General features: G+C 34.0%; 1 protein-coding gene across 1 annotated transcript in view; it reads right to left on the minus strand.

Moving 5' to 3' along the window:
• Glipr1l2 (GLIPR1 like 2) overlaps positions 1 to 22,280 on the minus strand; it is a 53,369-nt gene extending 31,089 nt beyond the window's left edge. Inside the window, exons 1-3 of the mRNA XM_027927282.2 lie at positions 22,047 to 22,280; positions 6,795 to 7,040; positions 3,937 to 4,040 (exon numbers count right to left, since the gene is read on the minus strand). Coding sequence (XP_027783083.2) covers positions 3,937 to 4,040; positions 6,795 to 7,040; positions 22,047 to 22,280 — 584 coding nt within the window. The remainder of the gene's footprint in view (positions 1 to 3,936; positions 4,041 to 6,794; positions 7,041 to 22,046) is intronic.
• Positions 22,281 to 23,381: the final 1,101 nt, after the last annotated feature.

Below are 23,381 nucleotides of genomic sequence, written 5' to 3' on the forward strand. Positions count from 1 at the left end.
AATTGGTTCACCTCTAATTGTGACCTGCCACTTTCTCTTGCAGCTTTTAAAACTTTATCCTTACTTTGAATATTAGGAATTTTTATTGTAATGTGTCTTGGAGATCTTTTTTGATCCTGCCTATGTGGAATTCTATGTGCTTCCTGTATTTAAATTTCCATGTCTTTCATAAAACATTTTTCCATGTCTTTCATAAGAAATTTTTAGAATATTATTTTATTAAAAACATTGTGCATTCTTTTTCTTTGTATTTCAGAACCTTCATGTACCCTAGTAATTCTTAAATTTGGTCTTGCAATGTTATCCCAGATTTTTTGAATATTCAGTTCATGGTCTCTTAACATCTTTTCTTTCTTTCATTTTTATCCTTTCTTTCACTATTTTCCCCCATTGATGCATTATAGTTGTACATATGAGGGGATTTGTTGCTACATATTTGTACATGCACGCAATCTAACAATCTAATTTGGTCAATATCAATCCCCAGCATTTCCCCCACTCCTTTCATATCTCCCATTCATTGGCCCCTTTTCTCTAATGATCTCCCTGTGATTTTTAGGAGATCCTAGCAACTTTGCTTTCCTTCTTTCTCACTAGCTTCCACATGAGAGAAAACATACAACCCTTAACCTTCTGAAATTAATTTATTTTGCTTAACATAATTGTCTCTAGTTCGACCATTTCTCTGCAAATGTTACAATTTGTTTTTTCTTTATTACTGAATAAAACTCCATTGTATATACATACCATATATTCATTTTCCTGAATTGTTAATGATGTTGAGCATTTTTTCATGTATTTGTTGGCCATTTGTGTTTCTTCTTTTTAGATGTGTCTGTTTAGCTCATTTGCCCACTTATTACTTGGGTTATTTGATTTTTTGGTGTAAGGCTTTTGAGATCTTTATATGTTCTAGAAATTAATCCACTCTCCAAAGAGCAGCTACCAAAAGTTTTATCCCATTCTGTGGGTTCTCTCTTTACATTCCTAATTGTTTCCTTTGCTGTGCAGAAGCTTTTTAATTCAATGCTGTCCCATTTATTAACTCTTGGCATTATTTCCTGAGTTTTAGGGGTCCTATTGAGAATGTCATTGCCTGTGCCTGAGCTGGAGTGTTGACCCTATGTTTTCTTCTAGTAGTTGCATAGTTTCTAGTCTAATTGTGAGGTGTTTGATCCATTTTGAATTGATTTTTGCACAGAGTGAGAGATAAAGGTCTAGTTTCATTCTTCTACATATGGATAACCAGTTGTCCCAGCACCATTTGTTAAAAAGGCTATGTTTTCTCTAATGTATGTTTTTGGTACCTTTGTCAAGGATCAAAAGACTTATCTGTGTGAGTTTGTCTTTGTCTTCTAATCTTTACCATTGGTCTATATGTCTGTTTTTATGACAGTTCCATGCAGCTTTTATTACTATAGCTCTGTAGTATAGTTCGAAGTCAGGTATTATGAAGCCTCCAGCATTGCTTTTTTGGCTTAAAATTACTTTGGCTATTTTTGGTCTTTATTATTCCAAATAAATTTTAGGACTATTTTTTTTCTAGTTCTGTAAAAAATGTCATTGGTATTTTGATAGGGACTGCACTAATTATGTATATTGCTTTTGATAGTATGGCCATTTTAAGAGTATTAATTCTGCCTATCCATGATCATGTGAGGTCTTTCCATCTTGAGGTCTTCCTCAATGTCTTTCTTCAATGTTCTTTTGTTTTCTAGTTTTCATTGTAGAGGTCTTTCACCTCCTTGATTAGATTTATTCTTTGTTTGTTTTTGAGGCCATTGTGAATAGAATTGTTTTCCTAATTTCTTTCTCAGCAGATTGTTTTTGGTATATAAGAAAGCTATTGATGTTTGCATGTTGATTTTATAACCTGTTACTTTGCCAAATTTATTAGCTTCAGCAGTCTTTGGTGGATTTGTTTTGTTTTATCTTCTTGGTATAGGATCATATCATTTGCACACAGTGATAATTTGACTTCTTCCTTTCCTATTTTTATCCCTTTCATATTCTTCTCTTGCTTAATTTCTCTGGCTAGAATTTATAGCAGTCTGCTTTTCTGATTTCAGGGTTTTCTCTACTAAATCTGTCCATTGTGTTCCTCTGTGTTTTCCCTTCCTCTGTGCTGACCAGCACTGCTACTGCTGCAGCCAAAAATGGCTTGGCTTCAATGTAGTCTTTCTTTGTTTAATATTCCCAACTTTCTGAGTCTCCAAAACACTCTGACTGTCCAATATTAAGCTTTAGTGAAATTCCTCTTTCACTCACCTCCCAGAAAAGCAGTACTACTGCTGCTTGAATCCAAAGTCACAGAGCAACTAGGAATAAAGCCTTTCTCTAGCCTGCCAGCTTGAATCCAAGTTTAACATCTTTTCTTTATGATCAACTTCATTTTCAAGATTATATATTTTGTCCTCAATGCCTGAAAAATCTATCTTCAAAGTGTTCTAATCTATTGGTGATGCTTTCCATTGAAATTTTAATTTGGTTTGCTCAGTCTTTCATTTTCAGAATTTCTGTTTGGTTGTTTTTCAGAATCTCCATCTCTTTATTGAAATGATATTTTACTTCCCACATTTTCTAATTTCCAGAGTATCTTTTTCATAATCATTTTTTCCAAAGCCTAAACGTGATTGCTACTCACTGGCTTAAGACTTCCCAAAGACTTTGTCATTATTTAGAATAAATGAGAAAATATTCAATATGGCCTATGTTATTCTATTTGTTCTCTCATCTAACTTTCAACCACATCTCCTACTTCTAACCAGAATTATTCATTCTTCAAACATACCAAACTCATACAACCTCAGAGATTTTATGCATTTTCTTCCTTACACTTAGAATATTATTTTGCTATTTCCTTTTCATTTGCCACCTCCTTTTGTGACTACTCTCTCTTCCATACCAACCATTCCTTATTTGCATATCCTGCTTTTTTATGTTACACTTTATTATGTAGTTAAAATATGATTTATTTATGTGTTTAAATTTTAACAAGGGTTTATCTCCACCTTGCAAGAATATAAACTAAATGTGGTCATCTCTTTATCAGGAAAGGGTTTTCTGAATTTAATTCACTGTTATGTTCTACTGTTTTCTCCATATACTGGAATACCATCAATAATCAATACTTTTTTCGTTTTCTTTATGCTTTAGTTCCAAAACATTATATTCAGCAGCACTTCCTTCTCAATCCTATTAAGAAGCCAATTTTTAGTTTTTTATTGAAGACATTGGTTAGAATATCTTCTCACTTATTTAGAAGTTATAATATTATTTATAGTGTCATAATGGCCTGTAAGAAATCTTGGAAATTTCCAACAGAGCTGCCCAGAGATGGATGTTATTATGAAGGGTAATTAGTCCCATAAATGGCAGATATTCACATACAAGCTAAATAATCACATGATAAGTATAAAGAGTTCAAATTTAATATGGATAGCTTGATTAGGAGGCTTTGAAAATTTTCTTCTGTCTTAGAGATATTATGGCTCCTTACATATAAGAGACCAGTCCTAATTAATGCAATCCACACTGGGTGATCACTTGAATGTCTTTCATATTACAAATTGATGTATATGTAAAACAACCCTTACTACATAAATTTTAACATGTTTAATTTTGTTTTCTTTTAACTTTTATCATAAATATAGGGATAAATTTTTTGAAAAATAATTTAAATTCTAAACTAGTTAGGCTAGATATTGGAAATATACTAAAGTTAGTATTCTAGCATGTAACACAAGGGTAGCGTATAAATAAAAACCAATATGTACAAGTTATGGCTTATTTCACTATGGAATTTAAAATATTTCAACATAAATTTTTAATTAATACTTTATACCTAACTTTTTTATAGTTCATAAAATACTTAGAATAATATATTAAAGTTAAGAAAACATATTTTTATGTTTTTATTATCTTAAAGTAACTTACCCTGGTGCGTAATTGCATATAAAAAGTGCTGCATGTCTAATATTTTGAATTCTTCTACATGGAGTAACAGCACAACCAACTTTGTAAGAGTTATCCCAAACAATCTACAATGAAATTTTTAAAGAAAACATAATATAATTCTAAACATTAATATTTTATCTTCTAAACAATAATATATTCCATCAACACAGAATCGATAGCCAAGAAATTCAAGGACTATGAAGTATTTTAATTTAGACACAGTTAAAAGTTATTGTGAATGTAGGACAGCATTTCCAAAACTACATTAAGAGACACATTTTAACAGGTTCTACTAATAGTGTATTAGGAGAAGCAGTTTGACCACCCTGATCCAGAATATTACTTCAGAGCCAAAGGAATCCATACATGATAAATTAATTTTCAACCCATTTGAATTTGAAAGTTCTAGGTCACTGGCAGAGAAAAAGGAGAGAAAACTTTATGCAAAAATGGAAATTGTGAATAAAAAGGAGAAAAAGAGAGACAATAAGATTACAAAAGGGAAACCAAAGAGATAAAAAGAGTAAAGAATAGTTGACTGAAATTAGCATTTCTCTCTCCTTTTGTTGAGGAAATTACATTATAAGATACAAAGTGTGGTGCCAGGTGTGGTGTTGCATGCTTCTCCTAATCCCAGTGGCTTGAAAGGCTGAGGCAGGAGGACCATGAGTTTAAAGACAGCCTTAGCTACTTGGGGAGGTCCTAAGAAACTCAGCAAGACCGTGTCTCTAAATAAAATTAAAAAAAAAAAAAAAAAAAAAAGGGTTGGGGATGTGGCTCAATGGTTAAGTGCTCCTGGGTTCAATCCGAGTACGAAAAGAGGATACACAATGTGGACTTTTCATTCAGAAAAAATAAAGATTTTGAATTTGAGTAAAAAAGATGGGAATAATGAAAGATTCCAAAAATTCTCTGTACAACTCTAATATTTCTAACACCTGGAGTAAAGAAAAAGTACTCATTTTGTTTTGTTAACCTCTGCGAAAGAGGAACCATTTCCATTTTAATTTTTTATTTATCTCTAATCTTAGTGATATATATATATATATATATATATATATATATATATATATATATATATATATATTTGTTGATGGACCTTTATTTCATTTATTTATTTATATGTGGTACTGAGGATTGAACCCAGTGCCTCACACAGGCTAGGAAAGTGCTCTATCACTAAGCCACAACCCCAGCCCATCTAATCTTAGTACTTTTAAAAGTTTGTTTCTTAGAGAAATTATTCATTAAAAGAACAGAATTATTCATTAAAAGAACAGAAAATAGGACCACGTATGGTGGCGCATTGTAATCCCAATGGCTCAGGAGGTTGAGACAGGAGGATCATAAGTTCAAAGCCAGACTTAGCAAAAATAGAGGTGCTAAGCAACTCAGTGAGACCTTGTCTCTAAATAAAACACAAAATAGGGGATGTGGCTCAGTGGTTGAGTGCTCCTGAGTTAAATCCTCAGTACCAAAAAAAAAAAACAAAACAAAACAAAAAAACAAAAACAAACAAACAAACAAACAAAAAAGCCGAGAAAATATACAGTAAGAATTGAAATGGAGTCAAGCAGGCCAAATTCAGGACAAAAGAATTTCTAGGAACTGGCATTAAGAAGCAGAAAATACTGAGTATAGTAGCAGGTCAGGGAGTAGATTTGATTAGTTTACTGAAGGTATTAAAGACATATTAATGGGTCTAACTTTGATATGAGTAAGACAATGGAGAACAACTATAACTTTCTAGAAGAAGAAGGAGCTAACAAAAAAGAGTTAATCAAGGGGCTGGGGTTTAGCTCAGTGGCAGAGAGCTTGCCTTGCATGCTTGAGGCACTGGGTTCGATCCCTGGAACCACATAAAAATAAAAACAAATAAAATAAAGGTATTGTGTCCATCTACAACTAAAAAGAAAAAATTGAAATAAAAAAAAAAGTTCATCAAAAAAATTTTGGAGAATGATTCATTTGATGGAAGAGTAAAGATGAGATCAATGTGAATAAATTCCAAAGTTTTGAGCTTTATATAAATCATGACACCAGGAAATATTGACTGAAAAATAACCATGTTTTAAATAAACTTGGGAGTTCAATATCTTCTTGATTTCTGATACAAATATTTATTGAAGACCTAAATAATGTCATATTTTTATGTTCACAATATGGTGAATGAGAAACAAGTTCTCCACCCTCAGTGTATTATCAGACATATACTTAGATGATTATTAAACAATGTGGTATGTGAAATAATGAATAAATAAAAATTGGTTCAATATTCTTGAAGTATAAAGTATGAGGATGGATTTTTGGATATTAGTAAAATAATATTATTAATTTCCATTGAATACTACTATATTACTGCTTTAATCAGTCAGCTATAATATAATATATATACTGATATATGCAAAACATATCATCTTTTGTTTTTATTCTCAATGATTTGTAAATAGTTTTTATTTACTAGATTCTTACTTCCTTTTCCAGTGTGTACTATTTTAGAAAATTGCCTTTTATCTTTGGGTATCAAGGTTAGGTTTATTATATTTTTTAAAAAATGTCCCTTTTTTGTGGTATTGGGGATGAAACACCAGGCTTCATGCATGTTGGGAAAGCATTCTAACACTGAGCTACACCCTGGCGCTCAAAGAATATTTTGATTGTATGATTTACATATGTATGGGACTATGGACATTTGAAGATAGGACCGAATAGAATTCGAATTTTATTAGAAGTAATAATTTTACCATTTGTGTTTACTTATAAATTTAAAACATAAAACTAGTTAATAAAGCAATTAAGAAGTCTACTGAATTAATAGCAATATAAAAATTAGATACCTGCATATAATTAGAACAGTTTTTAGAGCAAGTTCCGTTTTCAAAATTAAAATATTTCTTCTCTGCATACCAACTTTTGATAGCAACAGTTGCAGTAAATTCATTCTCAGGGCCAACCCACATATTTTCACCAATACCATTAAATGTAGGATGGGCCATATGTATTTCTTCTAAATGAATATTAGGCTTAAACACACACTTTTTCCCCCAGGCTCTAGCAGTTCGTGATAAAGCTACATCCCAAGTCTGTAAGGAGAAAACAAAACAAAACAAAACAACAACAACAACAAACACACACACACAAAAAAAAAAAGCAGAGAAAACAGAACAATAATAAATAGGGATTTTTGTGCTCTTGATTATTTTCTAGGAATTCTCTAGTTTAAGAATTCTAATTTTGTACTTAGGAGTTTTGTTTGTGTAATTTCTATGAGGAAATATTTTTTTTTTATAATTGTAAATGAAATGATTATATCCTTGGACAAAGGACCATTCATATATTTGTAACTGAAGTAGTGCAAATTATAACATTCTTAAGTATAGTCTGTTTAGAACATATATTTTAATCCCATGTTTTTTGAACTTAGTAACAAAACAATTTTAAATAGAATTCATCTAATAACTATTTATTGGGCCTTCATTATATACCAAATATTGTGCTATCAGCATTAAAATGAGAAGTCAGCATAAATTTTGTATTCAAGTTGCTTATTGTTAGGATAACACACACATATGTGTATATAGATAAAATGTTTATACACATACATAAAAATCTTTAATGCATGTGTTAACTTTATAAAAAAGATACATAAACACTTTTATGCAAGTCCAGAAATGTCACAAGATACCACATGATGTTGTTGCTCCCTTACCATTTGTAAATATACAGAGATGTATGCTTTTATCATTTAACAAATAACTAGGTTTGTTCTTTACTTAACAACAATAAAAACATACTATGAAAATCAACAGAATAATCATTACACCAAAATACTAAGTATGTATGTTACAGTAAACATTTCTGAAAAACATTAAGATAGCTTTAGGTTTCTTAGTTAATTTCACAGATTGTACATAAATTCATTAGAGAAAATAAACAAATCAGCCCTTTAGAATATTTCTTTACTACTTCCCTCCACAAAGGTAACCACTGTTCAAAAGACTACCTATTCACACATTTCTCTCTGTATGTACACACATATACACATGCATTCAAATATGTGTTTGGTTGTTTTAAATGGGCATTTTGTTATTGGTTTTTCTTTGTACTATTGTGATTACAAATTATGGTTGTTTCCCAAAGGCCATATGCTAAATACTTGGTCCCCATCTGATGGCATTATTGAGAGGTAGTGGAAACCTGAGGAGGTGGGACCTACTTCAAGGAATTAGGTCACTGTGATGTGTCTTTGAAGAGTATATTTTGTCCCTGGTTCCTGGATATCTTTCTGTTTTCTGGTTGCCATGAGGTAAACAGCTTTACTCTACCACATCCTCTGTGCCTTGTGTTCTGCCTGACCACAGGTCTATAGCAACAGAATCCGTTGAACATGGACTGATACCTCTGAAATTAAGAGCCCAAATAAACCTTTCCTCTGTTTTTTTTTTTTCCTCTGGTATTTTGTCACAGTATTAGAAGCTGACTAACTCAAAAAACTGATGAAAAGTGTAATTGTTACCAAAAGCTCAGTCCTTGTCCCTGATGCCAATTCAATAACAAGAACATGGTTTCAAGAAAAAGGAAAAAGAAGGTTATTACTTTGCTAGCAAAGGAGAAGCACTGAGAGTTCTGTCTCAGAAGCTATGAGACAGAACTCCATCAAGGGGAGCCGGTGGCTTTTAGAAAAGGTGATGCAAAGGCTATATTGCACGTGTTCTGTCTGGAGTTGTAATTCACTTGTTAATTTGGGAGACAGTCATTTCTGAGGTCTTCTGAATTACTTCATTCCTGTAGTGGGTTTGTGGCTAATGGATAGATAACTCTGCTTAGAATGGGGAAGAAAGCAATCCTGTTTCCCAAGAATGGGGAGCAGGAAAGATTAGGGAGAAACAGGGAGAGAGGAAGAGAAATAAATAGTTCTTTTTAAAAAAATAATTCACAGTTGCAGAGCATCAATGGCTATATTCAAAGCATAAAGTGGACCACGGTTATAGGATCACTGATATGACTATACCTGACCATGTGTGGTCATAAGCCTTTAGAACTGTTTCTGGGAGAAGTTTGGAAATGTTTTGAGAGACAGCCCAGGGAAAGCTTAGATTGCTGTAAGCAGAGCTCTATGGGCAGTTCTGATTACACCTCAAAGACCAGAATGCTGATAGGAATGCAGACAGTAAAGACTATGCCCATGAGGTTTCAGACGAGACTAAGGACTCTTTTGGGAATTGGACTAGAGGCCACATTCGATTCTGGCAAAGAATTTGTCAACATTTCTCCAGATTCTGAGACTATGTGAAATTGACTATAAAGATGAAAGATAATTAATTTGGCAGAGGAAATTTCCAGCATAGCATTCAGGCTCTGGTATGAGTATTGCTGACTAATTTATATAGATTAGTAACAAGAATCAGCAGTAAAAACCAGGGCAAAAGATGTGAAAACACTGTACAAAATTGGAGCCAAAGAAGATGTGGTTGCTGAAGAGATTAGTGCTAATTAAAGGAAACCAAATACTTTTATACAGGGACAATAGAAAAAGGCCTGGAGGTTATCTGTGAAATTGGTCAGTCTCCCTCACAGGCTCAAGCGATCAAAGCTATAACTTGTTTGAAATGCTTTGAGAAGAGAGCACCAGGGCAACCGGCTTAGAAATCATTTTACCATGCTCATCTATGCAGGCACTCAGCTATGCAGGCTGCTGCAGCCATGGTTCAAGTAGAGCCAGATACTGCTTGAGTTAGCTGTAGACTTTGGCACATCCATATGATGCTGGTTTTGTAGGTATCCAGTGTGAAAGAGTTGTAGGGTCACAGAGAATTCCAATTAGATTTTAAAAGAAGGCCTGGGAGGCTGGGCAGTGTGTGGCAGGATTAGAATCCCTATGGGTAGTGTCTGAGAGTGTGATACATGAAGTTGAAAGAGCAAAGTCAAAGCTATAATGGAGAACCCTGGAAGTTGGAGATGCCAAAAACATGGGATGTCTGTTAAGGAAAGTTGTAGGCAATGAGTAGAGCCAGCCCCAAGATAGTGGCCATGTGGACAATAACTGGCAGGCAAGGCTATAGGGGAGGGACTGGCCCAAGCTCTTTGGAGCTTGTACCATACCAACATATGTCCCGGAGGCTGAACATGGAATTGCAGGGTTTAATATTTGCCTGGTGGGATTTCAGTCTTGCTTTGCTCCAATACCTCCTTGGAATTTTTCCTATTCCTCCCTTTTGGAATGGGAACTTGTATTCTGTCCACCATATTACATTGAAAGTATGTAATTTTCTTTTACAGGGGCTCACAGCTAAGAGATTTTCTAGAATCAGGAAATCTAGGATTTGGTCTTTTGAGTCATGTTGGAACTACTGAATTTTTGGAGATGGACTGAAGGCAATTTGCATTATGAGATGGACATGAAACCTTGAGGTCCAGGGTTGGAATGACAGGGCTTGAATCTAAAATGTCTACCAGAGACCATGTGCGAAAGGCTTGGTCCCTCAGCTGATGGTGGTATTGGGAGGTGGTGAAAACTTTAAAAGGTGAGGCCTAGTTTGAGGAATGAGGGTGTGCCCCTGAAATATATATTTTGTCCCTGGGCCCTAGCAGTCTCTCTGATTCCCAACCACCATGAGGAAAACAACTCTGCACTGCTGTGTGCTCCCTACCACCATACTCTGCCTCACCCATAGCAATGGGACCAAATAACTAGAGACTAAATCCTCTAAAATTGTGAGCCAAAATAAATATTTTTTTCCTTTAAGTTGTTTTTCTCAGCTTTTTAGTCACAATAATGAAAAGCTAACACATCATTCCGTATACAATACTATTGGTTTACAACTAATACTTATCATAGAGAAATTGTTCCACATTAATATGACAGATCTGCTTAATTTGTACAAACTCTGCATAGCATTCTATAGTATATATACCCTACAATTAATTCCATATTAATAGCTTCTTTTATTTCCCTTTGCAAACAATTCGTCTTACCTATCCTTCTTCTGCCTTACTTTGAACATAGTTTACAACCTCACCATGTGCCAATCACTATTTTAAGTTTTCTTTAATGTAACATCTCATTTAATTTTTATAATAACCCTATAAGTAATGAATGTATTACTATAAGTAGTAATATGCATTATTATTACTATAGGCATGTATACACTTAACCATGGAGATACATTCTGAAGAATACATCAGGCAGTTTCATTTTTGTATGAATATCATAAAACATATTTACATAAAACTAGATGGTATAGCCTACTATACATTTAGACTATGTGGTATATACCATCATACATGCAACCTGTATTTCTGTTTCAGAGAGGAAGTAACTAAAATAGAAAGAAATTAAGTAGATCACTTAATGACTCATAGTAATCTATATAAAGATTGTAGTTAAGCCCAGGAAACATAATTTTCAACTCCATGTTTGTAAGCATTTCAGTTAACTGCTTCCCATGATTATGTATAAATAAATTAGGATAGTTTCAAATTCCTTTATTCAACCATGAATCAAATTGTAGTTGGAGATAAAGGCTAAAGTTTCAAAAAGTGGCTGATGAGTAATTAATGAGAAATGTGAGAAAGTAAAGAATTTTATTAGCCTCTAGCCTTTACGTAGAAAAATTGAATCCATATTCTAATTCATGCTTCATTGGAGGCAACATGAAAATTTTAATTTTTTCAATGTTTCCCTAGAATATGTCTAGGTATAAATCTTTTCTCACTAATTTGTCTTAGCATTTGGTGTTTCCATTAAAAAATATTTTTTGTTTCTTTAAAAAATAATATAAAGGGGGCTGGGGATGTGGCTCAAGTGGTAGCGCGCTCGCCTGGCATGCATGCGGCCCAGGTTCGATCCTCAGCAACACATACAAACAAAGATGTTATGGCTGTCGAAAAACTAAAAAATAAATATTAAAATTAAAAAATAATAATAATATAAAAAGTATCATCATAACTATTATATATGGATTGATGATTTCATTTAACTCATTAATTGGTAAGAGATCTTCTAGGAAGTTATAACTTTTTCAAGGAAAATACAAAGAATTCTCAATTTTATGTGCAGGAAATCAATTCACAAGTAAGTGTAAAAACTGGGCCTTATCCATAGGCTAATAATCAGTTACAGTTCACCAGACACAGCAATTTAGCATTTCTATTGCATATCACCAGTATTGTATGGATTTCACAATTGTAAATAGCCTAGCTCAAAGACAATTATGAAAAATATAACTGGTGTCAATAAAATAAACAGGGCACCCAATGTTCAGGTTTTCACAATTTTTCCTAATATCTCTTTTATCTGAAAATCCATATCTTTCTTCATCTCTGGGAAATTTGCCTCTATTTTTTCTTAATTTCTCCCCTTTATTCTGTTTTCATTTCCACAATATCTATTAGATTTGGGAATGTTGCATTCTATTTTCTCCATCTTTTTAATATTCCCTTTGTGCCTTTGCACATTCATTTATTTATTCATATACTGAATAACAGAAATATTTCTACAGATAAATTGATGAATATAAGGTCAGACCTGAAAAACTGAACCAATTGAAGAAAAAATTACCCATGATACTTGCTAACACAGTAAGATTTAGAAGATATTGTGATAAGATATTATAAGAAAGAGGGATGAGGCTCAACTTCAAACACAAGGATAAGTGGAAATTTTGGGCACTGGAGCAAATAAGGGGGTCAGAGAATGGAAATTTACTAAAAGGATAAATCAAAGTGATTCTTGCTCAATTGACCTAACAGGACTCTTGCAGAGGGAAGGCCAGGGTGATCACAGACCAAGAAAGAAGGATGAAGAATTTGATCAGATATTGAATAATCAAATACCAAAGGTAAGGGATTCTCCCTAAACTGGGCTAGGTGGGATTGTTGTTAAAACTAGATAATAGAGGCCTCAAGACAGGGACAAAGGCTGAAGCCTACTTAAAGAAGGCTCAGAGAAGTCTTACTAAAGTTTGCTCAAGAAGAAAATCTCTGTCAGTTCTCTTTGTGGTCAAGAAAAGACCTTTTAACTATAAATCCATTTTTCAATTAGTTGTCTTTTATTCATTAAGAACCAGCTGAGTGAGAGGATAAGATGGCAGATTAGCCGGAAATGGCTTTTCTCACAGCTCCGGAACATGGGACTCAAACCACCAGAAAACTTCTCTGTGAGGTGAGTCTAAAAAAAGCACTCCACTGATACTCAGTATTGAACAGGGAGCCTTGAAGACTGGGAAATTTGGAGTACATCAGATAAGGATAAGGAACAGAATTGGGGCTAAGCTCCTGGCAGGAATGGGGGAAATTAATACACAAGATCGGAAAAGACTAAACAGTGCTGGGAAAGTCTTGGCATGGAAAATCCCAGGATCGGAGGGGCAGCCTGCCCTGGGCTGACCCAGAGGCTATTCAGCTCATCAACTTAGACTGGGAACTTAGATCTGTGCGTTTGGATCTGAGTCCAACATAGAAATCTAGCAGATACCAACTACAAGATCTAAACTGAGCCTAGAAAATCAGGAGAATCTCTGGCACAAAGAATTTGTGGCATGGAGACCATTTTGCCTGGGGATAATACAGGACAGAGAGGGTGGAGAAAGCTCACCCTTCCCCAATCTCTTGAACTTGGCAGTACCCAGGACCAGTGGCAGGTGGCAGACAGAGGATCTGAACTGGTGGAGTGGATTAAACTCAGAGCTCAGAGGCAGTCCTTGAGAAGCCAAAAAGGGCAGTATTCCCTAACAACAGAACCAGCAAAGGACTGACTGCCCTTTCCAATGAGTGGAACCCTGGGGAGAGGAGTAGGGTACACTCCTAGAAGTACATTGATTCATTTACAGCCGATAACTCTCCACACAATATAACACTTGGACCAATACCACATAATATAACACTTGGACCAATACTAGACCTAATCCCTTCCCCAGGGAGCTTTGCTTCCAGAAAGTCAGCAAATAGAACCCAACGGTAACTATACCCTGGAGGTGAAGTTGAAAGCATCTTCTACAGGTCCCCACACCATCCTGCTGAGAAAGGAAGCTGAAAAAGGGAAAAACGTTTTGGCACAGACAGCAAGCATACACTCTCATTGACTATTTTGCTGTTTTTTTGTTTCTTTGTTTGATTGTTTGAATTTGTACTGATTGATACATGATGGACATTTATACATTTGTACATACACATGTTTGTTTCTGCTTCCTCATTTCTAGCATATCTTGAAGGTAGTCATTTTTCCTTACTCTGTTTTTTGAGGGTTGGGGTTTTATATTAGTATATTTTGGATTCATTTTTGTGTTGTCTGTTTCACAACTCTGTTTCCCTTTATTTCTATTTCTCTCTTTTCTCTTGCTAGCAACCAAACTCTACTGCTCTTTCACTCTTCCTTTAATTCTTTTACTTCTATTTTTCTTCTCCCCCCTCATAAAAAAACATAGCTTATGTCGCCTTTGTATTTGCCCTATTCACCTGTTGAATCTACAAACCCTTTTCTACCCCTCATCTTTTCTTCTTTCCTCTTAAAGAACTCTAACTCCTAACACTAATTGGTTTTAAAAAGGCTAGACCCCATAACTAATGCTATAGAAACAATAAATACAATAGTAGTCATAGAAAACACCTATTGTTTGATTTTATGCTAGATATAATTCATGATTACTTACTGCTTTTACTATAAATTGCTGAGCCTACCATAGCTCTCTCTGGTGTCAATTAACTTTGTAAGTGTTAAATAGGAATTTAGTACTTAATTTGATGTAATCTACTGTATTCATAGTTGGGTGCAATTATTTGGCTCCCCCTTAATCGTGAGGCACAGGAAACTGACAGGATCACCAAAAGCACATAGAAAACAAGCCCTGCTGCTTCAGATCCATTTGGATAGATGGGTAGACACACACACACAAATATATATATATATATGAAAAAGCAGGAAAAAAACCAACCCAAACAAACCAGAATGACTCAATAGCAGACTCCACTGACACCACAGTGAAGGAAATATCAGAGTAGAAATTTACAAAGCTTATAGCTAAACTAATCTATGAGATAAAATATACTGTAAGGAGTGAAATCAGAGACAAGATACAAGAATTGAAAGATCACTTCAATAAGGAAATAGAAATTCTGAAGAAAAATCAAAAGGAAATTCTCAAAATGAAGGCATCAATAAACCAAACTAAAAATTCAATGGAAAGCATCACCAATAGAATAGACCATTTAGAATACATAGTTTAAAGCAACGAAGACAAAGTACATAATCTTTAAAATAAAGTTAATCATGGAAAAAGGGTTAAGAGACCATGAATAGGATTTTCAAAAACTATGGGATATTATTAAAAGACCAAACCTAAGATTCAGAGGGGTAGTTGAAGGCTCAGAGCTACAAACCAAAGGAATGCACAATCTTTTCAATAAAGTAGTAACAGAAAATTTCCCAAATCTTAAGAAGGAAATGGAAAATCAAATATAGCAAACATACAGGACTCTAAATATACAAAATTACAACAGAGGCACTCCTAAGTAAATTATTATGAAAATGCCAAACAAACAAAATAAGAATAGAAATTTAAAAGCTAATAGAGGAAAAACAACTGGTCACATTTAGAGACAACCCAATCTGAATCTCAGCTGATTTTTCAACTCAGATCCTAAAAGCTAGGGAATCTTGGGATAATATATACCAAGCTCTGAAAGAAAATGGATGCCAACCGAGAATACTATATGCAGAAAAATTAAGCTTCATATTTTAATATGAGGTAAAAACCTTCCATGATAAACAAAAGTTAAAAGAATCCACAACTAGAAAGCCAGAACTATAAAACATACTCAGTAAAATATTACATGAAGGCGAAATGAAGAATACAAATAAAAAATAGGAGAGGGTGAAACTAAACTAGAATAATAGTGTATCAAAGGAGAATATAACTCAACTAAAAAACTAAAAATAAATAAAAATGACAGGAAATAAAATCATCTTAATAGTAACACTCAATGTTAATCGACTCAACTTATAGATCAAAGAACACAGATTCTTTGATTGGATTAAAAAAGACCCAGCAATATGCTATCTCCAAGAGACTCACCTCATAGGCAAAGATATCCATAGACTGAAGGTAAAAGGAGAGGGGGAAAAACAACAACAACAACAACTATCATGCACATGGATCTCATAAACAAGCATAGGTTTCTATTCTCATATTTGAAAAAGTGGACTTCAAACCAAAGTTAATCAGAAGAGATATAGAAGGCCATTTCATACCTCTTAAGGGATTCATAAAACAGAAAGAAATAATAGTCATAAATATCTATGCCTCAAACAATGGAGCAACTATGTACATCAAACAAACCTTTCTCAATATCAAGATTCAAACACACCACAACACAATAATTCTGAGTGACTTTAACATAACTCTCTCTTATGTTAAAGATATAATATTCAAACAAAAACAAAATAAAGAAGCTACAGAACTAAAATTACAATTAGTAACTTAGACTTAACAGACATATGTAGAATATTTCATCCATCAGTGACTGAATTCATTTTCTTATAAGCTGCACATTGAACATTTTCCAAAATGGATAATATTTTAGGACACAAAGCAACTGTTATCAAATAAAAAAAGAGATAATACCTTGCATTCTATCAGATCATAATGTAATGAAATTAGAAATCAATGACAAGAGAAAAATAAAAATTACTCTAATACCTGGAGACTAAATAATTCACTACTGAATGATGAATGTATAACAGAAGAAAACAAAAATGAAGTAAAAATTATACTTAGAGGTAATGAGAATAATGACATAACATATCAAAATCTCTGGGACACTATAAAGGCAGTTCTAAGAGAAAAGTTCATAGCATTCAGCTCATACATTAAGAGAATGAAAAGATACCAAATAAATAATCTAACATTACATATTAAAGCTCTAGAAAAAGAAAACAAACCAACACCAAACCAAATCAGCAGAAGACAGGAAAATCAGAGCTGAAATCAATGAAATCAAGATTTTAAAAAAGACAATTCAAAAAATAAATCAATCAAAAAGTTGGTTCTTTGAAAAAAATAAACAAAATTGACAAATCCTTAGCCAAGCTAACCAAGAGAAAGAGAGAAAAAACGCAGATTATTAAAATCCAATGAATTACTAAAATCCATTTTCAGCCCATGAAAACCTTGAAGAAATTGATAAATTTCTAGAGACATATAACCTACCCAAATTGAACAAGGAAGATATAGAAAATTTAAACAGGTTAATTTTATGAGGTTGAAGAAGTCATCAAGCCTGCCAACAAGGTGGATTCTCAGAAAATTTCTACTAAATCTTTAAAGAATAAATAATTCCAATACTCCTCAAATTATTCCATGAACTAGAACAAACTTCCAAAGCCAATTCTACAAAGCCAATATCACCCTGAAATCCAAAACCAGACAAAGACACATCAAGCAAAGAAAACTCCAGACCAATATCCTTGATGAACATAGATGCAAAAATTCTCCATAAAATACTAGCAAATTGCATACAAAAACACACTAAAATGATAGTGCACCATGATCAGGTGGGTTTCATCCCAAAGATGCAAGATAGGTTCAACATAAAGAAATCAATAAATGTATTTCACCACATCAATAGATTTAAAAGACAAGAATCACATGATAATCTCAATAGATGCAGAAAAAGCATTTGACAAAATTCAGCATCCATTCGTGATCCAAACACTAAAAAAAAAGAAATAAAAAGACTATATTTCAACATTGTAAAAACTACATATGATAAACCAAATGCCAACTCATTCTAAATGGAGAAAAACTGAAAGCATTCCCTCTAAATACTGGAACAAAACAGGAATGCCCATCTCCACCAGTTCTATTCAACATAGTGCTAGAATCTTCAGCCAGATCAAGTAAGCAAAAGAATGAAATAAAAGAAATACTAATAAGAAAAAGGAGCTCAAACAAGACCTGTCTGCCCACAACAGGATCCTATATATAGAAGACCACCCCCCTCCAAAAAAAAAAACTCCACCAAAAAAAAAACAAACTTTTAGAATTCATAAATGAATTCAGCAAAGCAGCAGGATATAAAATTAAACTTTATTAATCAATTGTGTTCCTACACACCAATGATTAATCAGCTGAAAGAAAAATTAGGAAAACCATCCCATTCACAGTAGCTTCAAAGAAAAACAAAACACTTGAGAATCAATTTAAGAAAAAAGGTGAAAGACCTCTACAATAAAAAATACAGAACACTAAAGAAAGAAATTGAGGAAGACCTTAGAAGATGAAAAGACCTCCCATGTTCTTGGATAGGCAGAATTAATATTGTCAAAATGGGTATACTACCACAAGTGCTATGCAGATTCAATGCAATTCCCAACAAAATTCAAATGATGTTCTTCGTGGAAATAGAAAATTGCTCCTGATATTTGGAAAACTAAGAGGCCCAGAACAGCCAAAGCAATCCTTAATGGAAAAAAAAAAAAAAAAAGAAGAAGAAGAAGAAGCAGCAGCAGCAGGAGGAGGCATCACAATATTTCATAAATATTTAGTATTTAGTATAATACCAAAATTATACTATAAATCTATAATAACAAAAAAGCATTGTATGGGCACCAAAACAGACATGGAGACAAATGTAGCAGTATATAAAACACAGAAATAAACCCACAAAAATACAGTTACCTCATACCAGACAAAAGTGTCAATACATATATTGGAGAAAAGATAGCCTCTTCAACAAATGGCACTGGGAAAACTGGAAATGTAAACCCTCAAATAACTAAAATCAGAAGTGAAAGAGAGGACAATACTACTGATCTTAATAAATAAAAAGTATTATAAGACCACTAGTGCTATTAACATATGTAGGTCAATTAAATGAATGACCTAGATGAAGTTGACAGATTCTTAGAAACATACATCAAGACTAAATCATGAAGAAATACAAAATCTAACGAATTCATAATTTGTAAAGAGATTAAATCTGTAATTCAAATCTGCCAATAAAGGAAGTCCTTCAGCTAGATGGCTTCATTGGTGAATTCTACCAAAGACTTAAACATGACTTAACACCAACAGAGGAAGCACTTCTTAATTCTATGAGTACAGCATTATCCTGATACCAAAGTCAAAGATACTAAAACAAAATAAAACTAAAGATGAATATCTTTTAAGAATATTAATGTAAAAGTCCCCAATAAAACTTTAAAAATGAGTTCAACAGCATATCATTTGTCCATGTGTGTGTGTGTGTGTGTGTGTGTGTGTGTGTATAGTGATTTGTTTCTGGATCCTATATTCTATTCCATTAGTCTGGGAGATTCTGTGTAAATAGACCTTTCTCCAAAGAAGAAAAACAAGTAGCCAAAAGCACATGAAAAGATGCTCAAAGTCATTAATCATGAAATCACAATGAGCTATCATTTCATACCCATTAGACATTTATTATACAAAAAACACCTGAAAATAACAAGATTTGACAAAGATATGAAGAAACTAGGATCCTTGTGCATTCCCAGTATGAACAAAAGTTGGGCAGCCACTATGGAAAACAAAATGCTAGTTCTTTGAAAAAAGAAAAAAACAACAACATGAGATTATCAAATGATACAGCAATTCTAGTCTGAGTGCATACCTAGAAGAGAAGCAGGGACTAGAGCAAATATTTGTCTGTTAACATTCACAGTAACATTAAGCAAAATAGCCAAAGGGTGGAAGCAACCCAAGAGTCCCTTTGGCATCAACAGCATGGACATAGAAGAGCAATATAAAGAATTTAAGTGTTATAAAAAATTTTAATATTGGGAAGGAGGTTAATAACATAGGTGGATTCTTGGGGAAAAAGAGGCCCTTAATAGATGAAGACTGGATCTATGAGCATGACCAGTCATGCTTGTTTCTTTAGTTGTATGGACAAAACCTCCAGCATATACTTGTAACAGATCAAGTAGAACACAAACAATTTAAATGTAACCAGGTTCAAAATGAAAATAGTGTGCCCCAAAGTGATTTATGATTAGACTCCTTAACCCTCCTCCCAAAAAATAATGAACCCCAAATATCAAATGTCTGTCATGGCATTTGTTTTCAAAGGAGGTTTCCTGAGAACCTGCACATTTCTTCCCAGGAAAATCATATACATAAACAGAGAACTCAACCCTGCAGTTGTCACTTGTCTTTTCTCTAAAAGGTAAGGGGCACCTACACCCTGCCTTTGGGGTGTGTATACCTTTGATGCCCTTAAATAAATCTTTGTGCCTTGATTTGGAGGCATCCTGAAATTCTTTCCAGCAATAAAAGTCAAGAATCCAATCAGGGTGATTTGGGGTTTCATTTTCCTCTTTGGAGAGCCTACTTCTGACCCATGTCGGATGACAGTGATCTGATTAACTTTGGAATTTGTAAAATGGGGTATATATTTTTAAATTCTAAGAATAACTAGTAAGAGAATAAAAAATAAAACATCTGATCTCCTAATATATTACAGAAAACTTCTAAATAGAACATACTATTATGATAGAATACAGTATTTATACTAATTATTTATTTCCTAGAAATAGTTGGGAAACATACACCAACTTTTAGAAGAAACAGGAAAAAATTTAGGGTGGGGTCTTAAGCTATAACCAAAATATTATTTCTGTAAAAATGTTCATATGTTAAATTACGGATTGTGAGTTCCAGGTTTATTATTCTTTAAACTACTTTTTTATATTTGAAATATCTAATTTAATTTTTAGAGATATAAAAACCTATGAAAAGTCGAATTAAAAAGTAGTGTGAATTTATTAATTTTCAGGAGGAAGGATAATTCCAATTTTAGAAGGAACAGAAGTGATCCCAAATGGATAGAAAATAAGTAGTTAAAATTCTAAAATATCTCCAAAGTCTATGATTAAATTAAAAAGATAAAAATCTGACTTGGACAAAACTATCTTCAGCAAATGGAACTACCTATAATTTGATGAGAAAATGCTGGCAAAATAAAGTTAAAGAAAATAAACAAGAAAAAACTAAAATATGTCTAATCCATATCGTACTTTAAAAATTAACATTAAAACTAAGTATCATTTTCTGACTAATTCAGCAAATGATTGAAAATGCCAGTGACCATATGGAAAACAACACTTCTATATAGCTGGTATTTGCTTATAGGCTGTTTGCCACAGCCTTTAAAAGAGCAATTGCTATGTAACAAATGTTTAAAAATCAAATGCTTTTATTTATCCCATTTCTATTTTTTTTTTTTTTTTGGCCAGGAACTATTCCTGAACGAAGAAAATATGTATATGGAGGTAGTACCTGTAATATAATTTATACTGTAAATTATAAACTCCTGATTGCCTAGTAAGAGGACAGTCTTTTACTTGTTGGATTTTGTGGTCATTTTTTAATGACCATTATGAAATTCTCCTAGCAAGGAGAGAATAGTTGATGAGGTATTAAATGAAAATAGAAAAAAAAAAAAGAAAAAAGGTGGAAAGAGACGAAAGTGGGAGGGAGGTAGCAGGGCAGCTAAGGAATGCTGACTAGGGAGGAGACCTTGGGAGCAAAACGTGGAGAGTACACTCAGTAATGAAGACAAACACTACTTTTTAAAGTCGGAATTAATGTGAAAAACATCCACGATAAAAAAAAAAAATCAAAATTTTAAATAAAAACAGACTAACCTTGCAATTGCACTGCCCTAAGAGTGCTTTACTTGCTTCTCTATAGTTCAGTTCCAAGGATTCTTGTCTTTGTTTAAAATTTTGATATTTTCTTGATTATAAGTCAATAAGTTTGATTGACTTTTTAATTAAAAAAAAAAAAAAGAAAGAAAACTACTACATTAAAGTATCTTCTTGAAGTGGTGCCCTCTTAAAATATGCACCTCAGCTGAGTGCCACACTGGCCTTAGACTCAGTCCTATGCAAAATCCTCTTAATAACCATGTCTTAGAGGGCCATTGATTTTACACATTATGTTTGAAACCTAAGGTGTAAGTGTGGTTCTCAGGAATCCAAAGCCTCAGGGCAGTGGCCCAGACTTCCGGAGGCGGAGGGGTGCGTGGTGACCAGAGCGCCGGGAGGTTGGGAAACCGCCCAGGAGTCTCACCATGAAGCGCAGGTTAGACCCTCTGGGGTAAACGTTGCCCCGGAGGTCATTGTGGAGAGTCACGTACTCATTGATGAAGTCTACGTCCTCTTCGTGCGGCAAAAAGTACGCGTTCAAACCGGAACCCAACAAGAGAAGCCACAGCTCGCAGAGCCACAGCTTCAAAACGCCCCGTAGCGCCAGGGGGAAAGACTGATCGCACCACCCTGAGGCGAAGGGCCTTGTGGCCTCCATATTTCACCCGACACAGATAGGACAGTGCGCAGGCGCCAGCCCGCCCCTGTGACCTGCCAATCTACCGGGCTGCGCAAGCAAGTCTTATCTTCCAGAAAGCAGGAGAGCAGAACCTGGCAAAGCATTAAGGAGGAAAAAGGAGGTGGGACAGGAAAGCCAGAGCCTTGCGACAGACAAAGCTTAAAATACATGTCTGCGAACTAATCGAAGGGATACTTGAGTGAAATGATTTGAGGCTGTTCACAAGGCAATGTAGCAAATTATTATCCTGAGTTGATTTCTGACTCAGAATGATGTGTCATCTTTCATTGACCAACTACCGGTTGATATGGTAAATGCCAGTTGCTGATAATTAACATGTTCAAGGGAATTTGTAATTGTGCAAGGGGAAATGGCCATTCTTTCTATGATACTGATAAAAATTAATTCCTTTTCATCTTTAACTGTTGAATTGGGAGTTTGGTGTAGCGTGCTCTTTTTATTTATTTATTCTTATTATGGACAGAATATCCTCTTTAAGCCTGACTTCTTCCTTGAGATTTTTCTCTCTTCTTTATGGGAAATTACAAAACAAATAGAAGAATTGAAAGTTCAGGATTGAGGATGAGGTAGTGATTATAAAACTCTTATTAAATGAGAATATTTCTGTTCTCTCATCAGTACTATTGAGGATGGGATATCAGTATTCCTCTTCTGCCACTGGCTGTCCCATTCATAGAAGGAAAGAACTCACTTTTTGTTTGTTTCCTTTATTTCAGATAAAAATAGCTAGAATCTTGGCAGTGGCCTGGTCTAGTTCAAACATTTTGCTCAAAAAAAAAAAAAAAAATTGCTCTGAAGAGTTTAAATACTAGGGGTGAAATAAAAGTATGCATTGGTTTTGGGTATGTATATATTGTACTCAACAACATTAAGGTGATATTAAATATCACTGGTGATACCTCCAGTTATCGGTGAGGAGTCCTGCTTCCCCACATGTTGAAGTCTGAACATTAGAGAAGCATGCAGAGGCAAGCATATGAAGCAGGGTTTATTTAAAAAGAGATAATTTAGACTTCTCCCAGGATGGAGAAGGGGGCCATAGCTGGTATCCTGGTATCC

The sequence above is a fragment of the Marmota flaviventris genome, chromosome 3, assembly GCF_047511675.1.
Source record: "Marmota flaviventris isolate mMarFla1 chromosome 3, mMarFla1.hap1, whole genome shotgun sequence".
Classification (NCBI taxonomy): Eukaryota; Metazoa; Chordata; class Mammalia; order Rodentia; family Sciuridae; genus Marmota; species Marmota flaviventris.